Raw genomic sequence first — 27233 nt, forward strand, 5'->3', positions numbered from 1 at the left:
ATTTTTAATGTTAACATACTATACAGTGTCTACAACAATTTGCAATGGCTGATGTTTGAACACCATAACAAGTATATTTTAGAACAACAGATTATACAAAAACTTTATTATATATGAGAATAAGAGCCTATTTATTTGCTAAACAACACAACAATTCAATCTATAAAGTTAAAAACCAATGACGTCAAATGTTTATATGGTGTTATACTGGTTACGAAAAAATGGCAATTTGTCCGTTTAAAATGATTGAAGCCTTAAATTTTATGACTAGGATTTGTGAAGATATAATACAAATTATTATTTTGCTTAAACATAGAGAGATTGTATGAGAAAATATTGAAGCTGTATGATGAAGCTTTAAACTTGCACTGTATCTAGTGCTACCCAATCCCCCAATATATGTACCTAAGCCATATAACTTTACCATTGTAATCATTGGTATCATCTGATATTATGGTTGTTATATTGAATGCATATTTTACTACAATATTCCTTGAAATGATCCTCAAATTGTGCTATAATGAACCATTTGATACCCTCAAATTTACCCTAATGTATCTACTAATCTGTCATTATAGTGTACAGAATATCATTGTGTATTAATCTAATCTTTGTGTATTGTGTCAAAATTTCTTACAATGTACTTGTAAACATTATTTGTCAATTTTTCTGGAAATTATCTACTTAAATTATCTGTTAGATTAAGGACTTGTCCGAAAATGCTATGGGTGCTAGTGGCTTTACAAGAATGCAAAAATCACAACCCGTTCTCGCAAATTCGTAAAGTCAATATTGACTTATTAACTACGTGCGTAGGTGATATACTAAACATAATAGATACCCTTAAAAAGATTCATAGAAAAACACCGACCTTACCTAACCTTGTTAGTATCTTAAGATAAGCATCTTATTGCTTCGTAATTACAATTATTACTTAACCTATACCTATTATAGGTTAGGTAATAATTGTAATTACGAAGCAATAAGATGCTTATCTTAAGATACTAACAAGGTTAGGTAAGGTCGGTGTTTTCTATGAATCTTTTTAAGGCTATCTATTATGTTAAGTATGTCACCTATGCACATATTTAATAAGTCAATATTGACTTATTAAATTTGCGAGAACGGGTTGAAAAATCATCATTGCTATGTACTCTCTTAACCTCCCAATGTATCTTCTTATATATAAATATATAAATAAATAAATAAATAAATAAAATCCGTTTCCCTAAACTCCTTAAGGGATGGGTTTGGTCCTGTCATACAGCTTCGATATTTTATCATGGATGTACTGTATTGCATTCTCGTAATTTTATTGTGCAAAGAGAGCGTATCTTTCATGAACTTCAGTTGTAACTAAGCAGCTATGTTATTAATTTTAAGAATGAGATCATGCTCTTTTCACACACTTAACAGTTAAAACTAATACTTATGAATAAAATGGATTAATCCAGCATGGAAGCAAACCACTTATCTTTCGAAAATTCATCTTTGCACACAAAAATTACTGTACTAACATTGAATTTTGTTTCAATAATAATTAACCAAATAGGTTCAACAAATACATCAAATTGCTACTTTGAACTTAACATTGGTCCCTGGTTGTATGGTTTAAGATCATACAATGATTTGAATACAAGCCATTCATAGTCTTGCTAATGAAATATAAAAGCAGCAAATTCAAATATTTTAATTATTTTTGTCATTGGGACAATTATTTCACATAGAAATGAACACAATTTTTTCCTTTAGTTTTTTGAAGTAAGCGTCCTCCCACGGCCAAGTTTTATCCTATGGATAAAAGATCCACTCTTTTATCACCACTGGGTGGTGACAGGGTAGGAATGTGTTCACTTCCTTCTCACAGTGAAGGAAGTGAAAACATAATTATGATTCAGCCCACTCTTATTGCTGCAGTCACAACATCTTTGTCATCTTTGTCTTCAGTCGCTACAACACCTGTCCTTACGTCTACACTCACCTCAAACAGCAACTACAACCTGTCATTTTTATGTCTACAGTAACAACAATAACCAGTTCTCTTTTGCTCCATGCTCACTACAACAACCTGTCCTTTTGCCTACAGTCACTACAACTACCTGTCCTCCTTGGGCCAGATTCACGAAGCAGTTACGCAAATATTTGTGAACGTGTACATCTTTCCTCAATCTTTGATGGCTTTGGTTACATTTATTAAACAATTTACAAGCATGAAAACATCCCAATCAACTGTTGTTGTTGCTATAAACAGCCTCTTGGTGCTTCGGAGCGCCTTAACTGTTTAATAATTGTAAACAAAGCCGCCAAAGATTGAGAAAAGATGTACAGGTTTGTAAGTACTTGAGTAACTGCTTCGTGAATCTGGCCCCTTATGTCTACAATCACTACAGCTACCTGTCTTCCTTGGGTCTACCGTCACTACAACTACCTTTCTACTGCCTTTCTATCTTTAGAGAGAGATCTCCATCATGTGGCTAAATATCTGTGAACCAGCTTGGGTTATATAAAAAAAAGTGAAGATATGATTGTACTCCAGAATCTAACTCAAACTAAAATATCACTGTTTCCTTAACAAGAAACAAACTCATAGTACTGTAATGTGAAAATGTAGAATTACATATTACTTATCTAGTTGATATCATGCATATGTCTTGTGAAGCATGCTTTGTCAAGTAACTTTCATGGACACATGGTTGCTTGTTTTGGAACTCTCAGTTGGTTGCAACATAACACACTGAACTACTTTTGTACGGTAGATTAATTTCTCATTGTCAGGAGCAGGAACCCTGTTAGGTTTTTTGAGACCCCCCCTCCCCTCCATGGCCAACCATTGATCTTTTCCAGGATGCAACCAACATCAGTTGCTTAACCCCCGGGTTCCCATTGGCTACTAGGTGAACAGAGACATCAGGTGAAAGAAAAAATGAACAAACCTCTTTGTCCTGTTGTGGGAATTGAACCTGTGACCTTTTTGTTGTGAATTGACTGTGATGATCATTGCTGTAGTAAACAGAGTAAAATAGCAAACACTGTAGTTACGAATCACAAAGTACTGTACAGTGCTCATCCTAGAGTTTTGGGCGTAATATTTGGCCACAAGGTTTTCCCAACACTTCAGTAATGGAGTGAAGCTTCTGGTAGTCCGGCATGAGTACCAAATGGTCATCAATTCTGTAAGCAAGATACAAATTGAGACATTATTAAATTTATCAAAATTTAGAAGTAAATAATAATTTGCCAAACATTTACTGAAACCTAAGAAAATTTCCTTTGCTTTACAAATTACTGCCTGTTTTGTATAAGTGATTACACACACTGGACACACAAACAGAAATAATCAAGCACACAGCCCAGCAATGATCAGATGAGCCAGGCTTGCAGCCCCACACACACACACACACAGGGGGGTCTGGTAGCTGAGTGGACAGTGTGCAGGACTCGTAATTCTGTGGCCCGGGATTAACATGATAATTTAGGGTGTTATAAGAGATAAATTGGTGCAATAGCTTTAATTATAATAGTGGCTCACATTATGTTGACTTGAATGAACAATGAATAATATCTTACCCTTTGCTCTTACTAACAGCTCCGACTTTAATAAGAGTTCGAACTGCATGACGAATTGTGTCTAAAGAGAGTGCCGAATAGACTCCAGATTTTACTACCGATTTTTCTATGCATTCCTGAATAGCCGATACTAATGTTCCATTATCTAACCAGCCCTGGGATGCCTGCAAGTAAAACATAGTACAGTATAGCTAAAATTATATGTTTAAGATACATGTATTCATGAACATAGAACAAATTTAATTGATCAAAATGTTTAAGAATCCTCATCTAATTACTGAAAGAAAAACACTGAAATGCTGGAAAATCAAATTAAAGTGAAAATGCATTTCTTGAGACAACTGGCTTCCTTCTTGAAAACAGTATGACCATAACTTGATAAATCAAGCACTGAATTGAACATAACACCCATTTGCCAGAGCATAGGATATGGAAGCCACAGAGGAGAGGGCTCGGAAAATGTGGTGCCTGATTGATGATGCAAAATTATCTACCGAAATAACAAATACTTGGTATGTGAAAACGTAATCACTAAGTATACTGGGGATGCAATGAACTACAAGAAAAACAAAAAAAGAAACATTAATTAAAATTAGTCATACAAACCATGGTTTGTGCCGCACATGAATAGGTCAAGTTAAATGGCTTGAGAAGTGCCAGCAGTAAATTTATCAGCCTGCTGGTGTGACCCACTAGCTGAACCGAGCCTTGTATGACACTAACTTCTCCACTCCATGTCAGCACAGACAAACCACACATAAAATCCTGAAATAAACATGTTTATGTAGCAATATACTATTCACAATTACATTTTAAATATACGATAAATGATCTTAGAATATAAAATTGAATTGTATAATATAGAAGGATAAAAGATTTCATTTGATTTATAAAGAGAGCCATGCAGCATCTCCCTGTAGCTAAAGCAGTAAGGCTACCAAGTCTTTGTCCAGGCCTCTGGGAGCCAGGACTTGAGTCTTGCTCATGCTCCCCAAGCTCCTCTTCAGATATCAACCCAAAACCCAGACAAAAACCCAGCATTGAATAAAATTAAATGCCTTTTTCTGGGTGAGCCTCGGTGGCTTCCTTAAGCTATCTTGCAGCGATGACTCCCAACTGCTAGGTCACATCAACCATGGAGTTATGTTTGGCCTACCAGAAACTGGAGCCAGAACCTGGCTTCCCTCATAAGGGCTCAGAGAGCAGGTGATAAACTGTCACTTCACTGGGAATGCATCCAAGAAGTCAGTGAACCAATACAGACCACTGCTGTGTTCAAAAGAGACCGAAGCCTCAAATACTTCCAAATGAATTCCTCAACAATGTAAACAAATGATCGAATCTCTTGAAACAAGCACAAGCTTTCTAGCAGTATATAGTATTATTAGATGGGAGACCTAGATGATTTGTCATGTTATTGAAATTGCCCTGTCATAATTCAGATCCAAGGGAACCCAAGGGCCCCCATGGCTCCCTAATCTGACTTCCCTAAGCCCTGGAAACCAAACTCGGAGGCTTTGGGGCAGAGTCAGAGTCCAAGCCCACTGCCCAGAATAGTTAAGTGGAATCTAAAGGCCTCGTAAGGAAGGGGTTGCATGGAAGGAATAAAACCCCCAAATTCCTCCATACCCAAAGTGGAATGACCCACCCCAGAGAGAGCCGAGCTAAATTCCAGGTGCCTAAAAACAAGACTGGCCAACTCTGGCCATCCAACCGGGCACACAACTAAGACCACTGAAGGCAGGTGAAATGAACCCATAATGTGGTAGCTGCCTGATACACTTGAACTTCATTAGGAGGGTCAGAGAGATTAGCCACATGGGAAGAGCAAACCTCACAGGACTCAAGGTCGTAGGTGTCACCAACTGAATGGTGAGCATGGCAGAGAGAGAATGAAAGATTGTCTTCACATGAAACAGACAACAAACAGCCCTCAATCTCACAAAGGGCGACAGTGAGTTTGGAGGGTATATCCATATGACACACCAAAACCCAAAGGGTGAATCCTAGGGCCTACTAACCAAGCAAGACACCAAAGACTGGAGATGCTTGCCGGATATTATGAAGAAGACTGACACAACCTAGTTAATACAGCTGTGAGGTCCAGTAGTCCAGCCTCTAAAAAGAGTAAACTCATGAACACACCAGGGAAGAGACCTATCCGTGTAGGAGCAGCACCAGGAAGCACTCGGTTAAAGTAACCCTGAGCACATGTAGTACCAAGCACTCAACGAGCCAGGTTCAGATGAGTCAAACACAAACCAGATGAAAAACACTCATGAAGCTTGACTAAAACAAGCAACACTATCAAGCAAATGGCACCTGGAAGGATAAAACCCAAGGAAGGCTGGCACTTAGCTTAGAAGCAGCGGGACCTGCACGGCTTACTTGTGACCCTAGAGCCTTACAATGGACCTCTGCACACATCTGCATCAGAACTGGTGTAAGGGGGTTGGAGGGAAAAAAAAAGAGCTCTAACCCCTCACCACAACTGGTGAGGAAGGGGGTAGTACTGTACTAACACGCTCATGTTAGTTCCAAGAGAAATTTGATAGTTTGTTTACACTATCAGGGAACTCCATTTGGTGGTTTTGTAGCTTTGGTCTCTTTGAACCTAGCAGTACAGTAATCTGTATTTCTACACGGACTTTCTGGATGGCCTCCAAGCGGGGTGAGGGATGTCACCTGCTCTCAGCCCCTCGAAGAGGAGGGAGGCCAGGTTCTGGCTCTGGTCCCTGGCAGGCCAAACATAATTCCTTGGCTGATGTGAGCTAGTAATTTTGAGTCATCTCAGCAAGATAGCTTCAAGGAGCAACAAGGGCCTTTCCCCAGAAATGGGATGTTGAATAAAATGTTTTTACCCACAAAACAGCACTGTATTGTATTATGATACCACACAGTATGTGTGAATCACTTCAAATGATGTAATAAAATGTGTATGCATCAACCCATCCTCACATTAAATGGATCTGTATTTTAATGTGAGACACACATGAGCACAAAACTTTATGTATATTGAGAAAATTACAGTACCTATACACAGGAATTGTATACTGTCTTTAGTAAAACTCACTTCAGAGAAGTTATGTTGTACAGTTGATAGGGACATTCTCTAAGGTTCATACATACATTTGTAGGTTAGTCAAACAATATGCATGCATGTCAGATGTGAAAATGGGGTGACAAAGATTAATGGACATTAAAAGGTAAACATAAAATATGCACATTACAAAATACTGTACATATACATACTCTTCCTTCCAAATTCTTCTCGAAGATGAAATCATATCCAAAAAGCAAGCGAAGGAATACAAATCTTGACTGCAACTCTTCTGAAATTTAAGAGAAAATGGGTGAATAGCTATTGCATTCTATATAGAGCTTTTATTTATGCACTTTCCTTGGATTATATAAAAACAAAATTAATTGAATCAAATGCCTGTTTTGGTGGCCATTTAGAAGAACTTGAGGTTCGTACCAATCAAGGGTGGAGCTAACCCACACTGTCGAGATTGCGAGTCTACTCCCCAATAAAAATAAGCATCTGTTCAACTGTTTTTTGTGTGGTGTGTTTATAAATCGTCATTTAGGATGACTCAAGAGAGCTAGGATACAAACTGAATGTTCCAGGTCAACAGCCTGTGTACGTTTTAGTGTAGTCACAACGTGTGACTAGTTATCATGAAGATTCTATGCCCTTTTTATTATAAAAGCTTTTCATTCTGTATATTGACAATTATATCAATAGTGGAGGATCTGCTCTTGTTAATTCGTGATAATTTTGTTCATGTAACATTATAATTGTTGAGTGGGAACTTCATTTTGAGCCTATTTCATTATTTGAAAAGATTCAGTAGTTGCATGCTTTTCCAGTGACTGGAAATTCCAGTATTATTGTGTGTACTGTACATTAATCGGTAGAGGAGGAAAACCAAACAAACAATTTTGTTTTCATATGCTCTTATGTGTATTGTGTGTACATTAATCAGTAGTAGAGGAAAACCAAACAAACAATTTTGTTTGTTTTCATATGCTCTTATGTGGTCTACTTTGTATATAAATAATAGTTCCTGGCTGAAAGTAAATCATTATCTTCAGTAACAAAATGTAAATACAGTACCCATAAAACATTATGTATGGCAATTTTTATATTTATAAATAAATAGGAAATATTGACAAATTCTAATTAATTACCTTACTTCTTAAAGATAACTAATTTCGGAGTTTCTCTTCAAGCAGGATAATAAATATTTACTGTAACGTCTTTTCAAGAAGAAATACAGTAGTGATAATTTTGCTGTGTTTTTGAGCTTGTGTCTTACCCTTGCTAGGAGGTCTTAAGAAGGATGGCATCTCCAAAGAGGTATTTGTTATCTAATGAATATTTTGTGTCACCGATTCTCAGATTTACTGGCTATAATTTTATATAGTCACATCATGATGTTTTGTGACTGTACTTTAAGTACAAAAGTAAGTAGGCTTTCATTACACATTTACACTAAGTGGATGTAGAAAGTTGCATTTCTTCCACTATGAGTGGGAGGAAATTCATTAACAGCAATAAAATCTTTTTATAAGATTGGCAAAACATGTGTGAGTAAGGGAGAAAACAGGAGATGTTTTTAATGTTGAGGTTTGCATGAGATAAGAGTGTATAATGTCTCTCTGGCACTTTAATATGCACATGGATGGGTTAGAGGCCAAAGGTAAGAAAAACATGAGTGGAAGGACATTCTTAGGAATGTGAATTTTTGTTATCAACATGTTTGTATGCAGATGAATTATGTTCTTTGCTAAGAATATACAGGAATTGCAAAAGATTATGAATGAATTTGGTAGTGCATGCAAAATTAGAAAGTTTAAGGTCAATAATGAAGAAAGCAAGGTTATGGTGTCCAAGAAAAAAAAATGGGATGTCGTGGATTTTGTAGATCTTTACAGTGCAGCACGACAGTGATTCCAACTGTAGAATAAAAATGAGGAAAGGATATACTGCTTAGAAGAGGTTGCAAGCTTTAAGTATCTAGTGGATGGAGGTGTTACATAAAAATTCGAGTATAAGGTGAAATGAGTCGAAGAAGAGTGGCAGGAATGTTAGAATGGGTGTCAAGAAATGATGGAGTGTATACTACTGACATCCATGACACACGGAAATGGAAGGGGGCAGAGCGCTCAAAAGTAGTGGAAATTAACTTTCAAGAAAAGCAGCTGGTATTAGTATATTTTGTTCAGATCTTATTTTCCATCAGAAAAGATGACAGTGTTACAACTCACCAAGGGAGCAAGCAGCACTATGGCCAACAAGTGAGACCAGAGCTTGCGCCACCAATGCAGGCCGAATCAAAAGATGAAGGATTTGATTGATGTAATGCTGTAACATCAGGTGAGTTACAGCATGGTTCACAGTATTGCTGTTCAAATTGACTTCTGCAGAGAAAACATATGAAGTTTAGAATCATTTTACTTCCTCTCCTGTCAATAAAAGATGAAAATTGTATGGACTGCCTAGCTCAAACCCCTCATAACTTTCAGTGTCAAAGACCATAGCAATTAATTAAACACATTTCATACTATGGTAATTATAAAATTATCAAATAATTTTCCCCTTCAGGGCTCTCCTCGTCCACTTATCCTTTACATTATTTTCGAGTAAGTACAACGTGCCCTCCAAAATCTGGATAATAACATGAATTTAAATGAAAATTCAGAGAATTCACTAACACAAAGATATAGAGAAACATCAAGATGGAATTAGACTATATATGAAGATGAAATTTTTACCTGTAAGATGAATCATTATACTCAAATAAGGTCTACGCTCATTTCATCATTTTTTATGTCATTGTCCTGCACAGTAAAAATTAAAGCACCATAATAATGATGTTTTTTGTGCATCAGCATTAATGGGTTAGGTGGGTTGCTTGGGTTTATAAGCTTCCGGTTAAGCAAAATCCACTGAACAAATCCACAAGGGCCGTGACGAGGATTTGACCCTACGTCCGAGAGCATTCCAGATGCTGCCTTAATCGACTGAGCTACGACATGGACAAATCCCTTGTGGATTTGTTCATTTGATGCATCAAGCTATTGTGATTTCTGTAGGCAAAAAACGTTGTTTTATAACAGAGGCATATTGAGAGAGAGGGATGAATATAATGTGGCCGTCATAATTGCAAGGACAGGAACATGAAAATAAAATTTCTTTAATATGAACAAAAATTCTTATACTTTTATCGTGGCCTTGCACAGATTGTATTCCTGGTTGATGGACTTGTTGGACATATACTGCTCCATCTTCAGAAAGCCTTGCGATAAGACAGTGAATTTCAAGGCTGCGTACGATGCCTTCATCCACTCTACCTGAAGAATTATTTAAAAATTAGGAACTTATTAATGCAGTAATATACAAAATTATTTTACATGGTTGTGTTATAAAATTAAAGAAACTATTTTCCTTTTCATTTATAAGTTACATTTTAGGCAAAATATAATATGGCAAAATATATATAATTTATAATATGCACCTTCAAGAGCAACATTACCACCAATCTTCTCTAATATTCCAATGAGCCATGTAACATCTTCTACAAGCACCTTCAGTGGAAGTGACCACTTTCCAGACCAGAGTGTGTTTATCAGGTGTACACAGACCATGCTCCACACACTCACCACAGCCCCTAACTGAATATTTCTTAGCATGTGGCAGCCAAGAGCTTCACAAGCACACAGCTGTAAGGAAAGAAAATTCATAATACATCCATGCAAATGACTTCCTGGAGAGCCCCTCTGTAGCTCCTTCATGCTATTAGCTAGTAAAAGCCTTGGGAAACACACTAGGCCTCTGGCGACCCACAAGCATTTATCTGGGTCCATGACGAGAATGTGGCTCACTCAAAGATAATGAATGATTACTGAAACAGAGTGAATGACATTCCCCATACAATTGACAGGACATTCAAATATTACAGGGCAGCACAAATTGCATCCAGGTGATTTTAACATAGTGCCCAACTGATTGGGCACTATGCTCAAATAGCAATTGAAATTGTTAAAGGTGTCAGGTCAAAATTAAGGGTTAAAATGACACAAAAATCAAATGTTGAATGGAATAGAGCAGTTTTTTATGGGGGCCTCTATTAGTTCCCCAAGCTTAAAATTGGTACCAATAAGTTTTTTGCCCAAAACACTAGGACTCTGAGACCTATATGTCAAGTACTAGAGGCCATGATTACAATCTGGCTCATTCTGTGAGGCAAAGGGAGCCAGATCAGAAATTAACCACAAAACTAGGAAAAACCCACCAGAAAGCATAGGTGCTTGAAGGAAATTAGGCCTCCCACTAGGGACACAAAGCCAATAATCTTGGCTGTGAGGTCTCAGCCAGTCTGACCCCCTCCCCTCATTCTGCAGCTGCCCATGATAAATCCTATAACCCGACAAGGAAGAAGTGAACAAATTGGGAACAGGAACCTACTAGGGTCCCACCAGAAAAAAAAAAGTTTTATTAAATTCAACACTTGACTTCTAGGAAGGACCCCCTCAGTAGCTTCCCCAGCTTCTTAATAACAATGCCATGATAGAAGAGGCTGAATTTTCCAGAAAGCAGTAAAGGCAAATTGGGAAAAGAATGCCTTTAGAAGAGGGCACAAGGCAAAGAAAGGCAGCTGTGAAGCAAACCCTCGAATGCACACTGACATGGAAAGACTGACAAAGAGCCAACAAGCAACGAGAGGTCAACAGCAGAAGAACTGCCTGGAGTCAAGCCAGAATAGCAAACAACCACACAACCTCTGATTGGGAACAAATAGCTGGCTGACTGAACTGAACCACCATATGAGGAACCTGGAAAAAGTGGGCTATGAAACAAGGGACACGATGGATGACAAATAATTTCCCGACCTCAACAGAGCAAGGAGAACACAAAAAATGGCAGACTGTGGTGACAGAACTTAATGTATAATGAGTCCTGGCACAGCAACCAAAGAACACCTGAGACAGCTGGAAAAGTAGGCAAGGACAAATCACCTTCCAAACGCTAGTAGAGAGGCTCCACTATAGGAGAATGAGATGAGGTGATTCACCAGTTGGCCTGCAACTGGTGAATCAAGAAGAGCCAGGACAGACAGTACCGAAGGAAACTGGCACAAAGGACCATCACCATCACATAGAAAAATGACAATGCAGCATCAAAAAGTCTGCCACCTGAGTATGACATAGTAGGCGGGAATCAAGGCCACGGCACCCTATGCACAATGATTGGCACAATGCCATTAACTAAAAGGCTGGGCATGCCACCAAAACCTCAGGAACAGGCAGACCAGTAACTAGGGCTGGACTGACCACATGGGAGCCCACAGATGAATATGTTCACAAAACACACCAACCAAACCATTACTTAACTCTAGATAGAATGCAGCACCTCTATTTAAATCAGCCGGTCTCCAGGCTGATCCAGCCTGTGTCTCTGGACATCTACAAGTTGTGTACTCAGTAAAAGCCCAAATGTTACTGGCCTGTTTTGCTTGGCTGTCTCTTGGCTGCCCATCTCTCTCTGAGTGGACTTCCCTCCAGTTGGTGTTAATAGGTCAGAGTCCTGGTGTTTACCACGGCTTGGTTGTTTCCAGGTTCAGCATCAGTAGGAAGCCAGTGAGTAGCTCACCAAAAAGGTGATTGCCCTCTTATCAATGATTTCAGATCAAATGGAATGAGGTACTCTGAGCTACTGTAGTTACTTTGTAACTACTGTACTGTACTTCATACACTCACAAATACTGGAGAGTATTCTTGTGCGCAACCCAAATGTTGCTACTGCAGGCAAATAGATTAGACTCACTTTTCATGTTCTCTCCTGAGTTCATGTATGACTAACCATCCTGTGAGATGGGGATATTATATATGAACTTATAGCTAGTTTCTGATCTACACTCTATAATCCTTTATATACTATAGGGTAGCAGCACACTGCTGTGTATACCTAAGCTTGTAAGTAATTTTTTTGTTTTGTTTACAAACACTTTTTAATTCTAAAATTTATAGAAATTCTGCCAGGACTCTTAACAAATGATAGAACAGATTTACTTAAAAATTTACCTGTTACAATATCAATTACAACATAATCACTAAAATAATAAATAATAAAATGAATATTAAAATTAGGAGCTGGATGGTTAAAACTCGTAGTAATGTATTAAAAAAAAAAGTGATGCTATTAGGCTTACCTCATTCTTTGTAATAGATGTCAGATGGGAAGGTATAGATGCACTCAAGTGTCTGTCCACACGAGGTCCGAGAAATCCTCGTATGGACACTGGATCACCAACATTGACATATATATCTCCAAAATTTTCTTTCAAAATTCTTGTTGCTTTAAGTAGACCCTGTAGTTATTTAAAAATAAATATTAACTACAACTCACTTTCTAAACAAATTTTTCAACCTTTCTTCAACATTGATATTTGAAGAAACTTGCTACAATGGCATAGTGCTTGAATGGAGGTGAATGAAAGACCCAATACATGTGTAAGTGTAATAAAAGAAATTTTTTGGATGCAACCTACATCCTTTATAAAGGAGCCTTGATAAAGGTTATAGGCTGCATCCAAAAATTTGGTTTTAATACACTTACATGTGTTAGGTCTTTCCTTCACCTTTATAGTTATTTTAATATGCCTAAATATTCAAATTTTTTTAAAGACCCAAGACACAACAAAAATTTATATAAAATAATATATAATATAGATAGTATATGCAGAATAATCATAGTGAAAAATTAAAGGTTAACAGCCACCCTCTGCTACTGATGCACGAGAGATATGGTAAGAGAGCTCGGAGGAAAAAATGCAGCCACCCCCCCAGCCACCAGTGTGGTGTCATCTTGTAACTACACTTAGTTACACGAATTAATTTACACACACACTACATACATTCTTAAAATAGATGATTACACAGGCAAAACTGCCCACTCAATAGTGGATAAACCTTTGCAAAGAAAAGACATCGATTCAAATTTGATATACAGGAGAAAACAAAATTGCTGATACTTGGAGCATGTTAGACTCCAGATAATTCAGAAACATTTAAAACTTTGTTAACAACATTCAGAACATTTCCTAATATTTATTCCTCATAAAATGTCTAAACAGATTCTGTTTACAATATTTATCATCCATTAACTTGATGCTTATCAGATTCCAAACAAAATAATATAAGACAGAGCTAAGCATTACTGATAAACTTCCATAATAATAATTAATCTACTTACAGAGGTTGATTCTTGAGGTTTTGGTACTCCAAGAAGTTCATATGCATAGAGTTTTTCTTCTAACGTTCGTTCATAGGATATACTTATAGGCACAAATGCTAGGTCGGGTAGCTTTCCACGTAACCAACATTCTGTCACACAGCCAAGAAGACCTGACCAGATATAAATCATACTATCAAGTTTATTTTCAAGTCAAAAGTCGAGGCATCTCAAACAATAACAGGATGAATGAAAAGTTACAAATATTTTATCATTACAGAATTAACATTCACATTTCGGTGACATGAATTCGAGTTGTCCACTACTTTTCACTTCACATTCCAAAGATGCAAATTTGTCATCTGTTGTTAATTTTTGCAAACATCCCTTCCTTAATCCTTGTTTTGTAACATTTCACTATGGATTAGCAGGATGTTTGTTGTACCACACAACGCTCGCTGTGCTGTTACTAGACACCAAGTGACACCTGTAACTCCGGGTTATATCATTCCTGGTCCAAGCTGGATTTGTGTGCAACATGCTCCTTTAGGCAATTTGTCATAAAATTGTCTGGATTTTTCTTACAGGTGATACAATAAATGTTTATGCATAATTAGAAACAAATAATATATTATGGTTTTGAGTAACATTAAATTAATTATGCACAAAAAATAAAACTTTAATTCATTTGTTCACTTATCTTTCTGTAGCACAGGGTGGCCTCGATAACACAGAGGCAGCAAAATGCATTTATAGTATGATTTCATTCTGATAGTTCCCATTAACCATAAACCAGCTCTGAAGTCCCGAATGCCCATGGCTAATGGCGGTCTCAGCGTGAGACCAGCTATTCATCCCAAAGTACAGTGCAACATAAATCATTGATAAGCAGTTGCATCTAAATCTTCATGCTTAAAAGGTTTCAACATTTTTATTTCACTTTCCACCACTGCTCTTTATTTTATTCATGAACTATATGATCAACTTCCTTTACTTATTAATGTCAGAAAGAACACTAGCATTAATGCATACCCCTCTGCCACTAGTTTCTACCTCAAATCATGATCACATTTTTCTAATAACTCTGCCTTATTATCCATGGTTAGAAAATTCCTTACCAATTAAAATGCTTGAATAATGAAAGGTCAGATTCTCCAACTCCAATTTTAATGAAAATTCTATCCTTTCTGTTTATTCTGTGAAAATTACTGTGTTGTCCTGTTGCAATTTTTGCCGTTCCAATCATCACATAAAAATTGTCATTATATTGTATTCCTATTTCTCTACTTCAATTCAGTATTGTTTTTTATCTTATTTTTTTTCCCATATTATGCCTGAAATCACACTGCATATTAGTGTTAATTTCTATGCAGACACGTTACTTACCAATTTTAGGCGGCAATGACTTTCCACTTCGACTTCGTGTTCCTTCTAAGAAAAATTCTACAGGAGAGCCAGTGCATTCTACAATAGTCTGGACATATTCCTATAAATATAAAACAAGCAAGTGGTATAATATTAGTACTGTGCATTTTATAAACTGAGGTAATTTTGCATTTGCATCAATAACAGTAAATGAGCACCCTCGGTTTCAGAATACAGAAAAATTATAGATTTAATCTATAAAATTATAGATTTAATCCTCGTTTCATAAAAATAAACCTAAATAAGAAAACTGCAACATTTCTTGCCAATATTTATCATTAATAAAAAAAAGAGGAGTATTGTATCTTTAAACCTAACTCTGATAAATGGCTTCCTGGCCTTAAATTCTGGTGTTCTGCATGGTTTCTGATAATGTTCTATGCTCTTCAACACCTGCCACCTGGTATAGTTCAAACATATGTGTAATGTCAGAGCTGCATTAGAACATGTTTAATCGTATGGAAGCTAAGTGAGATCACAATTGAGAGATTTTAGCTAATCAGCATAGTGCCTTGTTCCAAGATTTTAAACAAGATATTACCAAAATAATGCACCAATAACAAAATTATAAAAATTCCTAGATATCATTCAGAATTCCAATAAAGGGGCAGAATGACCTAGAAAGAGTAATGTCAAAGAAATCAGATTCACTGAGGATTTTATCGAGGGACAAACGACTCAAACATACACTGCAAAAACAAAACGTCTTATCAACCTGAAAATTGGGACATTCTACAAGGAAGTGGATGATTGTTAGTGAGACAATGCAGTTCTAACAGCAAGGTACAGGGCACTGTGAACCAGTAAATGTGTGACATTCATTACTCATTATTTATTGTTTGTGTGACATTCTCTCACCAGCATTAGAGGCTGGTATTACACAACACTCCACTCTACACCTGCTGTTCTCTTCATAACATATAATATAAAATCCAGTTTTTAATACAACAATATACATCAACTTACCTGAAATATTGCCCAGTAAAGAGTATTATCCATAAATGACCGACGAATATAAAAAGCCCCGGAGCCCCTCAACTTCTCTCCAACTACAGCCATCTTCATAAAATCTGAAATGTATAGGATGAACCATAAGTGCGTATAATAGTGTAAAAATAGAGATGATTCATCACTAATTTTTCATGTTATTTAACAAAATTGTATTAAGAATTCAAAAATTACCTATCAAACTCTTATTTTGTGACTTAATAGCAATAGAAATATAACCATGTATGTACTTCAGTTTTCTTTGTTCTTATGTAACAAACCCGGACCAAATCTCCTTGGAGAGGCTCTGTCCAAGTCAAACTAGACAACAGACAAAACCTGTCATAACAAAAGGAGCTGGCAAAAAGTCAATATGCTGCCTCATACTCTTGCTTATTGGACACGCAAATGTGCAAAAACAACAGTTCTGCCCCCTGCCTTCCACACAGATAATGGTAAAGTACAAGAGTTAAAAACTCTAAATGTAAATAACTTAGAAGAACCAAGGAGATTATCAATCCGACCTTCAGGGAGAGGCGGAGTCTGGAGGACACCATAGAAAGGCAATAAGGAAACAGGGAACTATGGCTACAATGATCAAATAGAAGCCAACAACATATCTGAGCCTGCAGCACACTATAATATCAAAAGAATGAACAGAACCTGAAAAAAACAGGGAACCACACCCTCCTATCAAAAGAGTTCCAGTCAAACCAGAATACCACCTGGAAGATAACCACTCCAATCTAGGAGCCTAGGAAGAAAAAAAATAAAAATTATGAAGTGGAGCAGAACAACCCATCCATATAAAGGAACAGATACATCAATGGGAAGGCAGGAAAGCCCAAAACTCAAAAAAATGCTTGGCCAACACAGGAAGCAGGACATTTTAAAATTTGTAGCACAGCATCAAATTGTAAAAAGAGTTTATTTGATGCTCTGATATCACACTAGCAGCATGGGAGATGGGGAGGGTTGGTGAGAGTGGAGAAGGGTGTATGGTGTGTGGGGGGGGGGAGAGATGGGGTAGGCTGTGTGAGGGGGAGAGATGGGTAGGGTGTGTGTGTGTGGGGGGGGGGGAAGATGGGGAAGATGTGTGAGTGGGTGGAAATGGGGTGGGTGTGTGAGTGGGTGGAGATGGGGAGGGCTATGTAGAAGGGAAAATTGGTGTGGGGGTGTATTTACTTAAGTGTAGTTACAGGATGAGAGCTATGCTCATGGTGTCTCGTCTTCCCAGTACTCTTTGTCATATGATGCTCTGAAACTGCTGATGGCTTTGGTCTAATTCCAGTCAATCAATTTAGACACGACTGATACTTACCCATTCCTGCAGCAATCACTGGCAAGGGAAGGTCAAAATGGAATGCAATGTATGACACAAGAAGGAAGTCTGCATAGGAGCGATGTGTTGGCAGCAGTACAACAGGCGTCTCAACTAGGGCACTACGCATCTGGCAGGGATCAAAATTACTTTCATTGGAGGCTTAAATTTTAAATAATTTACAAAGCAATTACAGTACAACTCATGCTATTCATAAAATTACCCACCATTTATGCATGACATACACCCCTCTTAATACTGATCTCTAGTTTAATTTGAGGAAAGTTAATGGCACATTAATCATTGTAAAGGAAGCAAAATGATTTGCCTTTGTTACACATTAATACAACTTGAAGAATATTATACCATGAGTTTCCTTCCCTGTTAATTCTACTTTGATCCTTGCTTAAACTTCGTGGACAACCAGAAGTTAGAAACTAACACAAGGTGCACTGTTAACATCAGCCTCTTGCTAGGTGTGCCATTCTCAAAAACATCACTTCGTCAGCAATTAAGTCCAAGGCTGACTTGCATTTGGAACATGTTCATTAACACACAGATACTTGTGAAATGATGCCAGCTGACCATATGAAGGTTTTGGCACACAGTTGGCTCCAGCTTCTTCCTATTACTAACATGACTAACTTAGCATTAAATAACAATTGTCACTAATGAACACTAACACAATTCTAATGACCATAGTATTAGTTTAAAAGAAAAAGGGAGAGAAAGATTTGAAGATAAACAATTGTTTAAATTTAAATGAAATTTTTAATTTCTTCATATTGTTTCAAACTTGTTTTTTTTCATTACGTTGTATATACTATTGCATATAACATCATAATCATAAATGGTTTCCAAGTTATATATACTATATTAGTGGTTTCCTAGCATTTACTAGTAGTTTATGCCTTTGGTCTTGTGTTGACTATAAAATAGAGCAGCCTCATATGGGCCGATAGGCCTTCTGGAGTTTTCTTTTTCCTTGCGTTCATATTTTCTTACCTTAAAACTACATTTTCAGCAGATTCAGAAAGTGTTACAACAAAAACGTTCCAAGTGGCAACTTGAAGTTTGTGAAATATTATAGCACACACCTTATGACATATGAACCTTCAAGTACAAATATTACCTTTTCAATTCCATCCTCGTTGATAAGCACCTTGTTATATATTCTCTTCATGATTTTGGGGAGGATGAATGCAAATTGTCGAATAACACCAATGTCTTGAGTGTGTCCCATTTTTTCTAAGATCCCTTCAGCTTCAGCAACAAGGACATCATAATCACCTCCACCATCCACCAGCTGTGGTCAAGATAGGTAGTTCATCATGTAAATAAACTGTGAAAGCTAAGTATCTGCCATTAACACAGTACTGTATAAAATATTATACAGTACTGTATACTGTATTTTATAATCCTCTCCTAATCCTAGGCCTAATATACAGTATCTTAAGCCTAATATAGCACATATTTTTGCTATCTAGGCCTAGGAGTATTTAAGATTGGATTTTAGCTGTATTTTGTCTGGACTATAAAATTAAAGGTACAAAAAGTGAATAATTGGTGGTCCATCACTACATGGATGGTAGTGGTACCTAAGACCAAATAGATATGTTAAGTACTATCACTTCAAGAGGATGGGTTGTCCAGGAAGAGCTGGGTACGCAGCCCAGGAAGAGCTGTAGCAGAGAGCGAAGAGAGAATCCCAGGGTTTTAAAATACTCAAAATATAATGACATGTACACCAAACTGGCATCTTTTGCTGTGCCAGACAGCTCACCTGCTTGATGGTGTGCTTCACTCTATCAGACTGCATCACTCTCTTGAACACTTCTTCACGTTTCATCTCATTTCCATATTTGTAGTTACCCCTAGAGTACCATTCACGGGCTGCCCATCTGAGATCACTGGACTGCCTTCGCTGAGCCAGCAGATCAATATATTCTTGTCGCGATTGGCTTCGTTTCTGAGATGGCAGCCCTGGACTGGCTGGACTCATTGGATGCTCCATACTGCACTACACGCTGCTTGCTGAAAGGAAATATGGTAAGGAACTTTTATGAGCCTTAATTCTTTAACTATGTATATACAGGAATTGCACTCCTGTATGTATGTACGTACAATATACTGTTGTAAAATTTCAAAAACATAAGCAGATCTGCATGTCTAAAATATGCTAGTAGAAATTGTCAGCATAATTTATGATAAAGTTATCTTAAATTGTGGCACTTCTATCACATACTGAAATTTGTCCTTACTTAGGAGTCATCATACTCTCTAATTATATACAACGTACTGGAGTGAATGATATGGAAGAAAATGCAGAATAGAACCAGTGCAGGGGATGCCATAGGCACAATCAGAGAACACTATAAATATCAGAGGTCCACGGTTGTTCAACATCCTTCCAGCAAGTATAAGAAATATTGCCAGAACAACCATGGACATCTTTAAGAGAAAACTAGATAGTTTTCTCCAAGGAGTGCTGGACCAACCGGGCTGTGGTGGATACGTGGGCCTGAGGGCCGCTCCAAGCAACAGCCTGGTGAACAAAACTCTCACAAGTCAAGCCTGGCCTCGGGTCAGGCTTGGGGAGTAAAACTACTCCCAGAACCCCATCAAGCAGGTATACAGTACATCATTTCTTCATATTGTTTCAAGTTTCCTGAATGTAATCTAATGTCATCTAAAATGTACTCCATAAACCAAACTTAACCTAATAACTAAGAAAAATACACCATGACCTAAAGAATAGCTCCTTTCTGACCATATTATTCTGCTACCTTCAGAGGGATTGACTTTCAAGCCTTAACAGGGAAGATGACCCTGAAAGGTAAGGGTAATGACAGTGACAGCTAGAGAAGGAAACACTAGCCACAAGCAGTCAAGATGAACAAGACTTGTGGTTTACACAACAGTGAAGTATGTGTGTATTGTGTATACATAGATACACAAATACTCATGAAGCAGAAAAAGGGAACAAAGATTCCTGCAAGTCCAAAAAGGAAGCCACCGCAGCTTAAACGAAGGAAGTGAAGGCAGGGCACTAGGTGCAGGTTGGGCAAATGAAGGAGCTGTTGTCACAACAACAACAGGTGCATGAACACCTGGGCTGCCATCTGGTATGGGCAATATAACTAACTACTAGTTGAGTCTGGACGACATGTGCTTACATAGTTTGTGTCAGGGTTACCAATGTTTCTATGCTCTACCTTTGGTGGTTTTTCTTTTTTGTCCTGGTTGATCTAATATTTCCAGATTACTTTGCCTCTATAAACACATATATAAACTTTCCTGTGACCCCAGCCAATATTTGTACCAGGCATCATTATAATCCAGGTTGTTGAATAAGGTTGCCTGATTTCAAAATTCAGCCCCGAAGGCAGCAAATGCAACACATTTTCTGGCAATCGCCAGGTAGAGCAGAAGCCAGCCATCTGCAGTGCCAGGGTTCACAGGAGGGTGGACAACTTGACTAGAAATCACAAGTGAGAGCAACTACTGGAGGGACCCGATACCTGATGCACACATGAGAACCTTATATGCTTTGGAATCACGGCACAGTGTAAATCTTATTTCTTTCCATACTGCTTATTCTAATTTCACCATGACACCTGAAGTAGATTAATTATTGCTTTTGTTAAGAGCAATAATTTTCACTACTTTGAATTAATAATAGTAATTAAACTCATTTTGTTGGGGACAGGCAGTCTGTGTGTATGGTAGGATTATATTGAGTTTTTCCCAAAATCGAACTACTGACCCTCCCCAGGATGCAACCTGACAACAGCTGACTAACTTTTGGGTACCTATTTACTACTAGGCGAACAGAGGCGAAAGGCAAACATGCCAAACCATTTCTGTCCCATCTGGAACTGGAACCTGGGACTCCCAATTTGTAAGTTCAGAACAAACCCAACTGTAACTGTTTCACAAATATACCATTTGTTACTAATATTTTCCATTATCTTAACTCCTGAAATATGAACATGTAACCAATTTGTTTTTTGTATTGCTTTGAGAATAAGTTTTTTTTGTGTTTGTTCAATGCCAACACACTGAAGTCTTGTGAGCGGGAAATCATCATGAGCAAGAGCAAATCCTTTATAATAATAATTTTTATTTATACAAAATACATTTAAAACGCTACAGTGGAGTATACACAGCTACACAATGTATGTTATATAATGAAACAAATATGAACAGCTTTTTGTGCATAACTTAAAGTACTGTTATTAAGTATTTTTATTTATAAGTTTAAATTTAAGTGATATTTAACGATGATAATCATAGACTACTTGAACAAAGATGAGGTACTTTAAGCAACAGTACAGATGCAACAATTAATGTTCACAATAACAGTACCACACAGGTTGACAGGGAGAAATGCCATGCAAATTACGGGTGGTAAAGGGGAAGAACGGCAATAGAGAAATATTGAGAAATATATGACCGAGAACCCCACCAGTTCAGTGCTGAGACTGTCGGCGTCTGTCGTCTGCTCTTGACATTTACGGGCAACTTTCCTTACTTTAAGCCACGTGCAGTTAGAGTGAAGGTTTCCTCCCGCCAGACGATGACCGCACGAGTGGTTATGTCTCGGGAGGTGTCACGGTGGCCCGGCACTGGTGACATTTAGGGTGACAGGAGCCCGTGGAGTGGTAATTATCAGTGGTGTGAGCGGGCTGGCCACAGGGTTGCCAGCTCCAAATTGCGGAAAGTAGCGAGCTGACGGTCGAAAAGTAGCGAAGTTGTAATACGAGTAGCCCAAATTTTTTTTTAGTGACTAATACGGATTTCAAAGTAATATATTTTGATATATAGAGTACACTACACGATGTTAATTGTTTTATTATTATTGTTTCTGCACACACACACACACACAATATATATATATACATATATATATATATGTATATATATATGTATATATATATATGTATATATATATATATATATATATATATATATATATATATATATATATATATATATATATATATATATGTGTGTGTGTGTGTGTGTGTGTGTCCAACCAAACTCCATTCCCAGCTCTACCAAACAAACCCTTTTTAGCCCTCCCTATAACAACTGCCCTTTAACAACTCTTTGCCTTTAACAGCTAACTTTGGAGCCAAAACAAACAAACAATTCAGCCCTATACAAATAAGGAATCCTGGAACTCTTGCAAAAATACAACAATGAAACCCTTGAAAATACACATGCACTCACCCATAGCAAAGAAACAACCATAATGCTCTAGCAAAGAAACATGAGGCAAAGACACACAACCCCTGGAGCACAACCATGCATGAAGCGAAGCCCGACTATACATAACCCGAAGCCCAAGTGACACCCCCGGAGCCCGACCAGTTAAGTAACCGGAGCCCGACCAGTTAAGTAACCGGAGCCTGACCAGTTATTTAACCGGAACCCGACCAGTTGTGTAACCAAAGCCCGATCAGTTGTGTAACCGGACCCCGACCAGTTGTGTAACCGCAAGCCTAGCATTTATACATATCTAACCCCCACCAAGCTAAACAAACAGCCCCAGAGTCCAACCAAACTCCATTCCCAGCTCTGCCAAACAAACCCTTCTTTAGCCCTCCCTAACAACTCTTTGCCTTTAAAAACTAACTTTGGAGCCAAAGCAAACAAACAATTGAGCCCTATACAAAAAAAAATATCCTGGAACTCTTGCAAAAATACAACAATGACACCCTTGAAAATACACATGCACAAAGCCATAGCAAAAAAACAACCATAATGCTCTAGCAAAGAAACATGAGGCAAAGACACACAACCCCTGGAGCACAACCATGCACGAACCGAAGCCCGACTATGCACAACCCGAAGCCCAAGTGACACCCCCGGAGCCCGACCAGTTAAGTAACCGGAGCCCGACCAGTTAATTAAGTAACCGGAGCCCGACCAGTTATTTAACCGGAGCCCGACCAGTTGTGTAACCAAAGCCCGATCAGTTGTGTAACCGGACCCCGACCAGTTGTGTAACCGCAAGCCTAGCATTTATACATATCATCTAACCCCCACCAAGCTAAACAAACAGCCCCAGAGTCCAACCAAACTCCATTCCCAGCTCTACCAAACAAACCCTTCTTTAGCCCTCCCTAACAACTGCCCTTTAACAACTCTGCCTTTAAAAACTAACTTTGGAGCCAAAGCAAACAAACAATTGAGCCCTATACAAAAAAATAACCTGGAACTCTTGCAAAAATACAACAATGATACCCTTGAAAATACACATGCACTCAGCCATAGCAAAGAAACAACCATAATGCTCTAGCAAAGAAACATGAGGCAAAGACACACAACCCCTGGAGCACAACCATGCACGAACCGAAGCCCGACTATGCACAACCCGAAGCCCAAGTGACACCCCCGGAGCCCGACCAGTTAATTAAGTAACTGGAGCCCGACCAGTTATTTAACCGGAGCCCGACCAGTTGTGTAACCAAAGCCCGATCAGTTGTGTAACCGGACCCCGACCAGTTGTGTAACCGCAAGCCTAGCATTTATACATATCATCTAACCCCCACCAAGCTAAACAAACAGCCCCAGAGTCCAACCAAACTCCATTCCCAGCTCTACCAAACAAACCCTTCTTTAGCCCTCCCTAACAACTGCCCTTTAACAACTCTTTGCCTTTAAAAACTAACTTTGGAGCCAAAGCAAACAAACAATTGAGCCCTATACAAAAAAATAACCTGGAACTCTTGCAAAAATACAACAATGATACCCTTGAAAATACACATGCACTCAGCCATAGCAAAGAAACAACCATAATGCTCTAGCAAAGAAACATGAGGCAAAGACACACAACCCCTGGAGCACAACCATGCACGAACCAAAGCCCGACTATGCACAACCCAAAGCCCAAGTGACACCCCCGGAGCCCGACCAGTTAAGTAACCGGAGCCCGACCAGTTAAGTAACCGGAGCCCGACCAGTTATTTAACCGGAGCCCGACCAGTTGTGTAACCGAAGCTCGATCAGTTGTGTAACCGGACCCCGACCAGTTGTGTAACCGCAAGCCTAGCAAGTATATATCTCATCTAACCCCCACCAAGCTAAACAAACAGCCCCAGAGTCCAACCAAACTCCATTCCCAGCTCTACCAAACAAACCCTTCTTTAGCCCTCCCTAACAACTGCCCTTTAACAACTCTTTGCCTTTAAAAACTAATTTTGGAGCCAAAGCAAACAAACAATTGAGCCCTATACAAAAAAATATCCTGGAACTCTTGCAAAAATACAACAATGATACCCTTGAAAATACACATGCTCTCAGCCATAGCAAAGAAACAACCATAATGCTCTAGCAAAGAAACATGAGGCAAAGACACACAACCCCTGGAGCACAACCATGCACGAACCGAAGTCCGACTATGCACAACCCGAAGCCCAAGTGACACCCCCGGAGCCCGACCAGTTAAGTAACCGGAGCCCGACCAGTTAATTAAGTAACCGGAGCCCGACCAGTTATTTAACCGGAGCCCGACCAGTTGTGTAACCAAAGCCCGATCAGTTGTGTAACCGGACCCCGACCAGTTGTGTAACCGCAAGCCTAGCATTTATACATATCATCTATCCCCCACCAAGCTAAACAAACAGCCCCAGAGTCCAACCAAACTCCATTCCCAGCTCTACCAAACAAACCCTTCTTTAGCCCTCCCTAACAACTGCCCTTTAACAACTCTTTGCCTTTAAAAACTAACTTTGGAGCCAAAGCAAACAAACAATTGAGCCCTATATAAAAAAATAACCTGGAACTCTTGCAAAAATACAACAATGATACCCTTGAAAATACACATGCACTCAGCCATAGCAAAGAAACAACCATAATGCTCTAGCAAAGAAACATGAGGCAAAGACACACAACCCCTGGAGCACAACCATGCACGAACCGAAGCCCGACTATGCACAACCCGAAGCCCAAGTGACACCCCCGGAGCCCGACCAGTTAAGTAACCGGAGCCCGACCAGTTAATTAAGTAACCGGAGCCCGACCAGTTATTTAACCGGAGCCCGACCAGTTGTGTAACCAAAGCCCGATCAATTGTGTAACCGGACCCCGACCAGTTGTGTAACCGCAAGCCTAGCATTTATACATATCATCTAACCCCCACCAAGCTAAACAAACAGCCCCAGAGTCCAACCAAACTCCATTCCCAGCTCTACCAAACAAACCCTTCTTTAGCCCTCCCTAACAACTGCCCTTTAACAACTCTTTGCCTTTAAAAACTAACTTTGGAGCCAAAGCAAACAAACAATTGAGCCCTATACAAAAAAATAACCTGGAACTCTTGCAAAAATACAACAATGATACCCTTGAAAATACACATGCACTCAGCCATAGCAAAGAAACAACCATAATGCTCTAGCAAAGAAACATGAGGCAAAGACACACAACCCCTGGAGCACAACCATGGACGAACCAAAGCCCGACTATACACAACCCAAAGCCCAAGTGACACCCCCGGAGCCCGACCAGTTAAGTAACCGGAGCCCGAACAGTTAAGTAACCGGAGCCCGACCAGTTATTTAACCGAAGCCCGACCAGTTGTGTAACCAAAGCCCGATCAGTTGTGTAACCGGGCCCCGACCAGTTGTGTAACCGCAAGCATAGCATTTATACATATCATCTAACCCCCACCAAGCTAAACAAACAGCCCCAGAGTCCAACCAAACTCCATTCCCAGCTCTACCAAACAAAAATCTCCTTAGCCCTACCTAAAACCTTCCACTTGCCCTAGAAACCAACTATGGAGCCATAGCAAAAAGAAAATGTGCTATGTACGTAGAAAGAAACCTGGATTTCTAGCAAACATAACCATAGAGCCCTAACAAACAAACCTGGAGCACTAGTACTCAAACAACCCCTGGAGCACAACCATGCACAATCCAAATCCCAAAAAGTCACACCCCCAGAGTTATGTAACTGGAACCCGAGCCAGTTATGTAACCGAAGCCCGACCCGTTGTGAAACCAAAGCCCGACCCGTTGTGTAACCGGAGTCCCACCCGTTGTGTAACCGGAGCCCCACCAGTTGTATAACCGGAGCCACGCCAGTTGTGTAACCGGAGTACCTTTACCCGCAAGGAAAAGAAAGTAGACCTTCAATTGTATAAGTTTCTGGTGCGCCCCCACATGAATTATTGCATCCAGGCATGGATACCTCATGGTCAGAAAGACATAGCTGCTCTGGAGCCATGTCTTACCATAGCTATGGAGCCATGTCTTACGACAAAAATCATACCAGAGCTTAGTCATCTCTCGTATAAGGAACGGTTGAGGGCCACAGGGCTAACAACACCACAAACCAGGCATGACAGGGCGGACTTCATTGAAACCTTTAAAATACTAAACAATTTGTAGGATGTCGATCAGGACAATGTCTTCAAAAGGTCAGATGTTACACGAACAAGAAGCAACGAGTTCAAACTCAACAAGCCAGAATGTTGGGCAGGAAACAGGACATGCTTTTTCACCCATAGGGTTGTAAACCCTTGGAACCGCCTACCCGCCGTAGCCGTAAACGCCAAAACTCTGCTGGGTTTTAAAATACAGCTGGAAAACATCATGAAAGCAAATAGGGGGACCTTTGACAAGCCGCCGGCTTACTGTCCTCATCGAAGCCACTAGTGTTAGTGGCCCTCAGGTAAATTCAGTT

The 27233-nt window shown here is 39.0% G+C and overlaps 1 protein-coding gene across 2 annotated transcripts; it reads right to left on the minus strand.

Moving 5' to 3' along the window:
• Positions 1-3066: 3066 nt before the first annotated feature.
• On the minus strand, positions 3067-22236 carry Gnpat (dihydroxyacetone phosphate acyltransferase). Of its 2 annotated transcripts, none has more exons than XM_045734206.2 (15): positions 22075-22236; positions 19324-19574; positions 18673-18846; positions 17541-17670; positions 16199-16302; positions 15194-15293; positions 13829-13980; positions 12786-12944; positions 10092-10296; positions 9796-9927; positions 8842-8994; positions 6820-6899; positions 4174-4332; positions 3568-3731; positions 3067-3171 (listed from the first exon to the last, which is right to left on the minus strand). In XM_045734206.2, the coding sequence occupies exons 2-15, from the start codon at positions 19552-19554 to the stop codon at positions 3069-3071; spliced, it is 2046 nt and encodes a 681-aa protein (XP_045590162.2). In that variant the 5' UTR covers positions 19555-19574; positions 22075-22236; the 3' UTR covers positions 3067-3068. The 2 variants fall into 2 exon arrangements, with proteins under 2 accessions (XP_045590162.2, XP_045590154.2); XM_045734198.2 differs by having other exon boundaries at positions 22009-22236.
• Positions 22237-27233: the final 4997 nt, after the last annotated feature.

The sequence above is a fragment of the Procambarus clarkii genome, chromosome 4, assembly GCF_040958095.1.
Source record: "Procambarus clarkii isolate CNS0578487 chromosome 4, FALCON_Pclarkii_2.0, whole genome shotgun sequence".
In the NCBI taxonomy this organism is placed as follows: Eukaryota; Metazoa; Arthropoda; class Malacostraca; order Decapoda; family Cambaridae; genus Procambarus; species Procambarus clarkii.